The sequence below is a fragment of the Oncorhynchus tshawytscha genome, linkage group LG18 (genome assembly GCF_018296145.1).
Source record: "Oncorhynchus tshawytscha isolate Ot180627B linkage group LG18, Otsh_v2.0, whole genome shotgun sequence".
Lineage (NCBI taxonomy): Eukaryota > Metazoa > Chordata > Actinopteri > Salmoniformes > Salmonidae > Oncorhynchus > Oncorhynchus tshawytscha.
The window spans coordinates 44,989,304-44,999,587 of NC_056446.1; the positions used below are offsets into that span (position 1 = coordinate 44,989,304).

Here is a 10,284-nt window from a genome sequence, read left to right on the forward strand (position 1 = left end):
TACCCTCTCCACTACTGTTCCATCGATGTGGATGGGGGGTGTTCCCTCTGCTGTTTCCTGAAGTCCACAATCATCTCCTTAGTTTTGTTGACGTTGAGTGTGAGGTTATTTTCCTGACACCACACTCCGAGGGCCCTCACCTCCTCCCTGTAGGCAGTCTCGTCGTTGTTGGTAATCAAGCCTACCACTGTTGTGTCGTCCGCAAACTTGATGATTGAGTTGGAGGCGTGCATGGCCACGCAGTTGTGGGTGAACAGGGAGTACAGGAGAGGGCTCAGAACGCACCCTTGTGGGGCCCCAGTGTTGAGGATCAGCGGGGAGGAGATGTTGTTGCCTACCCTCACCACCTGGGGCGGCCCGTCAGGAAGTCCAGTACCCAGTTGCACAGGGCGGGGTCGAGACCCAGGGTCTCGAGCTTGATGACGAGCTTGGAGGGTACTATGGTGTTGAATGCCGAGCTGTAGTCGATGAACAGCATTCTCACATAGGTATTCCTCTTGTCCAGATGGGTTAGGGCAGTGTGCAGTGTGGTTGAGATTGCATCGTCTGTGGACCTATTTGGGCGGTAAGCAAATTGGAGTGGGTCAAGGGTGTCAGGTAGGGTGGAGGTGATATGGTCCTTGACTAGTCTCTCAAAGCACTTCATGATGACGGATGTGAGTGCTACGGGGCGGTAGTCGTTTAGCTCAGTTACCTTAGCTTTCTTGGGAACAGGAACAATGGTGGCCCTCTTGAAGCATGTGGGAACAGCAGACTGGTATAGGGATTGATTGAATATGTCCGTAAACACACCGGCCAGCTGGTCTGCGCATGCTCTGAGGGCGCGGCTGGGGATGCCGTCTGGGCCTGCAGCCTTGCGAGGGTTAAATGTCTTACTCACTTCGGCTGCAGTGAAGGAGAGACCGCATGTTTTCGTTGCCGGCCGTGTCAGTGGCACTGTATTGTCCTCAAAGCGGGCAAAAAAGTTATTTAGTCTGCCTGGGAGCAAGACATCCTGGTCCGTGACTGGGCTGGGTTTCTTCCTGTAGTCCGTGATTGACTGTAGACCCTGCCACATGCCTCTTGTGTCTGAGCCGTTGAATTGAGATTCTACTTTGTCTCTGTACTGGCGCTTAGCTTGTTTGATAGCCTTGCGGAGGGAATAGCTGCACTGTTTGTATTCAGTCATGTTACCAGACACCTTGCCCTGATTAAAAGCAGTGGTTCGCGCCTTCAGTTCCACACGAATGCTGCCATCAATCCACGGTTTCTGGTTAGGGAATGTTTTAATCGTTGCTATGGGAACGACATCTTCAACACACGTTCTAATGAACTCGCACACCGAATCAGCGTATTCGTCAATGTTGTTGTCTGACGCAATACGAAACATCTCCCAGTCCACGTGATGGAAGCAGTCTTGGAGTGTGGAGTCAGCTTGGTCGGACCAGCGTTGGACAGACCTCACCGTGGGAGCTTCTTGTTTTAGTTTCTGTCTGTAGGCAGGGATCAACAAAATGGAGTCGTGGTCAGCTTTTCCGAAAGGGGGCGGGGCAGGGCCTTATATGCGTCGCGGAAGTTAGAGTAACAATGATCCAGGGTCTTTCCACCCCTGGTTGCGCAATCGATATGCTGATAAAATTTAGGGAGTCTTGTTTTCAGATTAGCCTTGTTAAAATCCCCAGCTACAATGAATGCAGCCTCCGGATAAATCGTTTCCAGTTTGCAGAGAGTTAAATAAAGTTCGTTCAGAGCCATCGATGTGTCTGCTTGGGGGATATATACGGCTGTGATTATAATCGAAGAGAATTCTCTTGGTAGATAATGCGGTCTACATTTGATTGTGAGGAATTCTAAATCAGGTGAACAGAAGGATTTGAGTTCCTGTATGTTTCTTTCATCACACCATGTCACGTTGGCCATAAGGCATACGCCCCCGCCCGTCTTCTTACCAGAAATATGTTTGTTTCTGTCGGCGCGATGCGTGGAGAAACCCGCTGGCTGCACCGCAACCTAATGACATAATGTCACACAGGTGACCAATAGGGTCCAACCTAATAACATGTCACACAAGTGACCAATAGGGTCCAACCTAATGGCATAATGTCACACAGGTGACCAATAGGGTCCAACCTAATAACATGTCACACAGGTGACCAATAGGGTCCAACCTAATGGCATAATGTCACACAGGTGACCAATAGGGTCCAACCTAATGGCATAATGTCACACAGGTGACCAATAGGGTCCAACCTAATGGCATAATGTCACACAGGTGACCAATAGGGTCCAACCTAATGGCATAATGTCACACAGGTGACCAATAGGGTCCAACCTAATGGCATAATGTCACACAGGTGACCAATAGGGTCCAACCTAATGGCATAATGTCACACAGGTGACCAATAGGGTCCAACCTAATGGCATAATGTCACACAGGTGACCAATAGGGTCCAACCTAATGGCATAATGTCACACAGGTGACCAATAGGGTCCAACCTAATGACATAATGTCACACAGGTGACCAATAGGGTCCAACCTAATAACATGTCACACAAGTGACCAATAGGGTCCAACCTAATGGCATAATGTTACACAGGTGACCAATAGGGTCCAACCTAATAACATGTCACACAGGTGACCAATAGGGTCCAATCTAATGGCATAATGTCACACAGGTGACCAATAGGGTCCAACCTAATAACATGTCACACAGGTGACCAATAGGGTCCAACCTAATGGCATAATGTCACACAGGTGACCAATAGGGTCCAACCTAATGGCATAATGTCACACAGGTGACCAATAGGGTCCAACCTAATGGCATAATGTCACACAGGTGACCAATAGGGTCCAACCTAATGGCATAATGTCACACAGGTGACCAATAGGGTCCAACCTAATGGCATAATGTCACACAGGTGACCAATAGGGTCCAACCTAATGGCATAATGTCACACAGGTGACCAATAGGGTCCAACCTAATAACATGTCACACAGGTGACCAATAGGGTCCAACCTAATGGCATAATGTCACACAGGTGACCAATAGGGTCCAACCTAATGGCATAATGTCACACAGGTGACCAATAGGGTCCAACCTAATGACACATCATAATGTCACACAGGTGACCAATAGGGTCCAACCTAATGACACATCATAATGACATCAGTAAATTGGTTATAAACAAACTCACGTGAGAGCAAAAATGGATGTCGATGATGTGACAAGTAAACTAACAGGGAATGTCTGGTTGCTCAGGGGTAAATGGAAGACAGGTGTGTGGAATTGGAATAGGTGACTAAAATTTTACAAATATATAATATATATATATATATACACATTAAAATGATTTAAGCTTTATTTAACTAAGTGAGTTAAGAACAAATTCTTATTGACAATGACGTCCTACTGCTGGAGAGAAAGAGGGAGCACGTTTGTTGTGTCTATTGGGCCAAACAGGTGCTGTTACATCACATCAGACTTTTAGGAACAATGTACAACACTAAAGAAATAAAAAGCAGTTTTAACAGGTAGATTTAGGTTTTTTTGTAAAGACTTTATTACAGCCAAGACTAAAAACGGTCGCATGCATTCGAACGGTTGATTTATTGTGTACGGTAAGTTATTCAATGGGTCACTTTGTTATTTTATAACTAACACACTTCACTGCATTTCAAATGCTGTGTGATTACATGAACAAATACATGATTGATACAGTAGTTTATATTAGACTAGGTATTGAAATGTAGGCCTCTAAGTTACAGTATTAAGACTGAACAGGATGTGCTCTAAGGCCTACAGCTCTATCCTATACTACTAATGATAATGACATGGTGGTCCTATACTACTAATGATAATGACATGGTGGTTCTATACTACTAATGATAATGACACGGTGGTCCTATACTACTAATGATAATGACACGGTGGTCCTATACTACTAATGATAATGACACGGTGGTCCTATACTACTAATGATAATGACACGGTGGTTCTATACTACTAATGATAATGACACGGTGGTCCTATACTACTAATGATAATGACATGGTGGTCCTATACTACTAATGATAATGACATGGTGGTCCTATACTAAGTCTACTAATGATAATGACATTACTTAAAATAATCATAATAATAACAATATGGAGATCAAGAAACAGGAGGGTTATTATTAATCAAATATTTTGGGACAATTTAAACACTAAATAAATTAATACCAGAGAGGTTGTTCTAATGAAACTTTGATAACAGTATAGCAAATATTTAAAAAGTTGGGATGCACGATATATCGGTGAACATATTGGAATTGGACGATATTAGCTAAAAATGCCAACATCGGTATCGGCCCGACGTCTAGTTTAACACCAATATTAACAACCAATGTCAAAGCTACCGTGATTACCCATATAACGTACATGCCGTAATGAGAAATGTCAAATTTGGCGCTTCACGTTCAACACAGCATTCCTAACCTCGCCCACAATGTCTGCTGTGTGGATCGAGCAGTCAACAAGTCCAGCAGTCATTCGAAGGAGTAAGATCATTTCAGAGAGACAACTCAACGGCGAAATCCATTAAAGCCAAGATAATGGAATTCATTGCCCTTGAGAATCAACCGTTCTCTGTCGTGGGTGATGTTGGCTATTTTTCAGACGTTGCCCTACAGGAGTTACACAGTAATAGCGTCACTGCTATTAGCTTCACCACATACATACTATGGAACGCCGTTTGGGTCTTTGCGTGTCTTAAAAGATACGTCAAATAACACTATTTATATAATAATAATAATAATAATAATAATATTAATAATAAATAAGCTTTTAAAACTAAAATAACACAGTTGCATTATATAATGTTGTGTGTTCTGAATTTGCACGTGAAAGCCAAGCGCCACCACTACTATCAGGAGCACTGTCAAAGCTGTACAAGAAGTCTGCAGACAAGCAACCACCGGCCACTAACGATGTGTTTACAATACCGCGATATTGGTATCAGCCAAAATGTCATATCGGTGCATCACTATTAAAAATAGCAAAAATGTGAAATGATTTATCTGACATTTTGCTGTTGCGTGAGGCTTGGAGCTCATAGAATTAGCAGGCTATTAAACAAACACCCAAACAGGCAAGAACTGTCTTATTTCTGTAGATATATGATTTATAAAGCCAGGCACATTTAACAGTTCAGCTATTGATTATAGACTTAATTAAAGTTGTGGTTTCTTCTCGCCTGACAATTAAGGCAACAGCTGTTTTCTCCTCTCCTAACTCCACCACATCGTTCTCAACCACAATACGCTGGGTAACTTTACTATTATGCACACAGCAACATGGTCTAGGAAAAGTTGCCAATTCAACAGTGGACTGATGTTTCTGAACTGCAGACAGCGACTGCTATCAAACACAGGAGAAAGTGCATTTGTTATAAAAGTATATATATTTTATTAGTGTTACACCATTGTACTTAATCATATACAATATCAGTAGCACGTCTTAGAGTGATGGACTGAGCCATCCCCACAGCCTTCACAATGGATCAGTCCACTCAGACAGGTGTCTTAGCGTGATGGACTGAGCCATCCCCACAGCCTTCACAATGGATCAGTCCACTCAGACAGGTGTCTTAGCGTGATGGACTGAGCCATCCCCACAGCCTTCACAATGGATCAGTCCACTCAGATAGGAACCAATCAGACAGGTGTCTTAGCGTGATGGACTGAGCCATCCCCACAGACTCCACAATGGATCAGTCCACTCAGACAGGTGTCTTAGCGTGATGGACTGAGCCATCCCCACAGACTCCACAATGGATCAGTCCACTCAGATAGGAACCAATCAGACAGGTGTCTTAGCGTGATGGACTGAGCCATCCCCACAGACTTCACAATGGATCAGTCCACTCAGACAGGTGTCTTAGCGTGATGGACTGAGCCATCCCCACAGCCTTCACAATGGATCAGTCCACTCAGACAGGTGTCTTAGCGTGATGGACTGAGCCATCCCCACAGACTCCACAATGGATCAGTCCACTCAGATAGGAACCAATCAGACAGGTGTCTTAGCGTGATGGACTGAGCCATCCCCACAGACTCCACAATGGATCAGTCCACTCAGACAGGTGTCTTAGCGTGATGGACTGAGCCATCCCCACAGACTCCACAATGGATCAGTCCACTCAGATAGGAACCAATCAGACAGGTGTCTTAGCGTGATGGACTGAGCCATCCCCACAGACTTCACAATGGATCAGTCCACTCAGACAGGTGTCTTAGCGTGATGGACTGAGCCATCCCCACAGCCTTCACAATGGATCAGTCCACTCAGACAGGTGTCTTAGCGTGATGGACTGAGCCATCCCCACAGACTCCACAATGGATCAGTCCACTCAGATAGGAACCAATCAGACAGGTGTCTTAGCGTGATGGACTGAGCCATCCCCACAGACTTCACAATGGATCAGTCCACTCAGACAGGTGTCTTAGCGTGATGGACTGAGCCATCCCCACAGACTCCACAATGGATCAGTCCACTCAGATAGGTGTCTTGCACACCATTATTTTTTTACTAAAGAAATCTCGAGGTTAGCTCTACATCAAATCCAGCAATATGGTTTATTTTGGGAGCTTACCTACTGTACTATATTGGCAGCCTAGCAGGGGCATAGCCAGAAATTAGTTAGTGAGAGGGCCTGCAGGGATATGGAGGAGACAACATTTGTAATAATAATATTAATAATAAAATTATTCGTTTTGCTTTTTCTCAATCTGATTGGGTGGGCCTGGCAGGACCTGGCTCCCCAGTTGGTGGGCCTGTGTCCACCCTGGCCTATGCCCCTGCTGCCTAGGCTAGTCTGCTAGTAGTAGACTCTTCTTTGCCCAAACATACAGGTCATCTATCTAGATGTACATGGAGTCTGGTACTTTCACTTCTGACATTAGGTGTAGCCATCGATGAATATAATCTGATACGACTTCCGCGTTGTCAAACGGATACAGGGGGGCTAAACTGTTTTCCTGGGTAGCAGACTAACATTCCACGGAGAAGGAAATTCATCACAAACGTCACCAATCGCGTGGAGCTGAGACCAGGCTTTGTGGAGTCAAGTACCAACTACATCGCCCAAGTCAATACAGCATTATCTTTCAATTATGAAACGCCCACCTTTACCCATGTCTGTCACCTGTAGTTGCATGCAATTCTGTTTTCTAAAACCAATACTTTAAAAAAAATAAACTTGAATGAAATACCACCACCGACTGTTTGCTCATTGCTGTTGCTCTAAGATGGCAACTCGGCGCAAATGTGCATATGCCAATTGAATCTCAACACGGAAACATTTGGGGGCGTTGTTTGATTACCGTTTATTGAAATAAAAAGTATTCATTTCAGCAGACAAAGAATGACACGCAACGACAGAGGACGAACATAGGTACAAGGTGGGCATTTCATATTTTATTTTAAGTATTGACCTTGGACGAAACGATGTGGTAGGAGCAAGATTCCACAATGCCCGGTCTCAGCTCCACACCGTTGATGAAATACCTCAGAAACTTCATTCACCGTAGAGTTTAGTCCGCTACTTCACGGGTAACGTTAGCATAACAGACAGCTGTGACGGTATAGCTGCAATACTAAGGTAAACATGTTTCTTTGTGAATTCAACCTCACGGTCATATCAAAAACCTTCCAATGCTTTACTTAGTTATCAATCAAGTGACTAAATAAATACAAGTTAGTTAGCTAGCAAGTATAGCTATAGGTAGCTAGCTACCACCACCCACGAACATCGGCTAACGTGACCAGCAGCACACGTAACGTAACGAACGTCGGCTAACGTCACCAGCAACACACGTAACGAACGTCGGCTAACGTCACCAGCAACACACGTAACGAACGTGGCTAACGTCACCAGCAACACACGTAACTAACGTCGGCTAACGTCAACAGCAGCACACGTAACGTAACGAACGTCGGCTAACGTGACCAGCAGCACACGTAACGAACGTCGGCTAACGTCACCAGCAACACACGTAACGTAACGAACGTCGGCTAACGTCACCAGCAACACACGTAACGAACGTCGGCTAACGTCAACAGCAGCACACGTAACGTAACGAACGTCGGCTAACGTGACCAGCAGCACACGTAACGTAACGAACGTCGGCTAACGTCAACAGCAGCACACGTAACGTAACGAACGTCGGCTAACGTCAACAGCAGCACACGTAACGTAACGAACGTCGCAAAGGGTATTTTGCCAGACGACGTAAAATTCAGAGTAACCCGTTAACTAGCTAGCTAAAGTTAGCTAGCTGGACGGGACCATTTGTTATATAGCTAACTGACGCAGCTAGCTGGCTAAGTCACCAGACAAACATTAAGCTGAACGAGAAATACTAGCTAGTTAGGTGTTATTGGCACTGATATAGTATCCAATGAAATAAATAAAATAAAAGTTAGCCAGTCATATTGGTTCGCTAACTCGTAGCTAGCTGTTAGTTATGTAAACACCAACGCAGAGAGATTGGGCATGACGCTTCATAGCAGTGCAGAGTTGGTAACGTCAGTTAACGGCTTGTTGTTGTGTGTGTTTCAGCCAGCTAGTTAACTACTACATGCCAATGTAGCTAGCTGGCAACAGAGTTGGCTGGCAAGAAAACTCTGTAACTAGTGGTGGTCCGTCTCAGGACTGGCTAATCGAATGTGTTAGTTAGCAGGCTGGCTAACTTCACCCATCACACACACACACACACAGCATACTTAGCTAACTAACCAACTTTAGCATGCTAAGCTAGGTGATGCTATCTTGTCGTATATACATCGGGGCCTTACCAGCATTCTGATCTCGGGGCCAGAGGTAATATGTGGCTGGGATAACGATGAGTCCAACAAAGGACGTTAGAAAGTAGAAAAATGTGTTGCCGCTGTCATCGTACTGAAACTGTTGCCCGGCCATTTCGTCGCGGGGTGTCTAGGGTGCCCCCTTTTCTTTCTCCACGGCTATGCCTTCCCAATCAAAGCCCAGTATGTATGACTTGACACACACCACTGATCAGGCAACAGCTAGCATAGGGCCAAAACAGCGCGATGCTGCGAGAGATCGGGTACGTGGTTTACGCCTGCGCAGTTGGTTAGTCTCTGCTTCCGTTCGTCTTCGTCTGTGGAACTTCCGGGAACTTGTCCCTTTTGTTATGCTTCCACCTACTGCTTAGTATTTGATATTACTTCCAGCCTTGGAACTGTACTTGGTAAACTAGATTGGATACAGCTTTTGTCGAAGTTTAAAAGTCAAAAGTAGATTTTGTTTTGTACATTTTCCCTAACCCTAACCCTTTTCCTAACCTTAACCTAATTATTCCGAACTGCTACGTTAATACTCCTAACCTGTTGCGTAACTTCTAAACCTGCTACGAAAAGTCCCTTTTCACAAAAGCTGTATACCTTCTAGAAAAAAAAACGTGTTTCTCTTATGTCTGCTACGTTAGGTTCGCGCTGTACTGAACCACTGTTTATAATAGGCAATGCTGTCTAGAATAAACCCAACAATTCTAATGACTTAAATCAAATGTAAAGTCAGGAACAATATATACATATATATGTGTTTATTTTCAGACGTTTTAAATGGTTCTCATAAGCTGTTGTCTTCTAATTCAAATGATCAGGATCATGTTCATCAAACCAATTTAATAATCAGGGATTAAAGAATTAGAAACGTCATTGTATTACAATATGAAATTAGATGCTCTTTAGAATTTTAGTTTGATGATCTTTCAAGTTGAGTCGAGTTTAAATTGAGTTTACTACTTCTAAAAGTATTGGATTGGTGGAGGCATGGGGTAGACCTGTGGTTCTCAACCCAGGGTATTAGGGGGTAACTTGACCTATCCACAGGGGGTACAAAATGTAGTGATAATATATGCATGAACTGTTTCGGGTGGGAAGCATGCGGACGCCTTATGATATTTCAGGCTTACTGCCATTTTTATGTTATGTTATTTTTTATTTAACCTTTATTTAACTAGGCAAGTTTGTTATGAACAAATTATTATTTACAATGATGGCCTACCAGAAGGCAAAAGGCCTCCTGCCCTTGACGGGGGGCTGGGATTAAAAATAAATAAAATATAAATATAGGACAAAACACACATCACGACAAGAGAGACAACACTACATAAAGAGAGACAACACAACACTACATAAAGAGAGACAACACTACACTACATAAAGAGAGACACCACAACACTACATAAAGAGAGACAACACAACACTACATAAAGAGAGACAACACTACATAAAGAGAG

General features: G+C 44.0%; 1 protein-coding gene across 2 annotated transcripts in view; it reads right to left on the reverse strand.

The window, feature by feature from the left end:
- The window catches only part of sec63 (SEC63 homolog, protein translocation regulator), a 48,260-nt gene extending 39,136 nt beyond the window's left edge, over positions 1-9,124 (reverse strand). The window contains exon 1 of one of the 2 annotated variants that reach the window (XM_042301128.1): positions 8,816-9,124. In XM_042301128.1, coding sequence (XP_042157062.1) covers positions 8,816-8,939 — 124 coding nt within the window. In that variant the 5' untranslated portion in view covers positions 8,940-9,124. The remainder of the gene's footprint in view (positions 1-8,815) is intronic. The other variant, XM_042301127.1, reaches the window with a different exon arrangement.
- Positions 9,125-10,284: the final 1,160 nt, after the last annotated feature.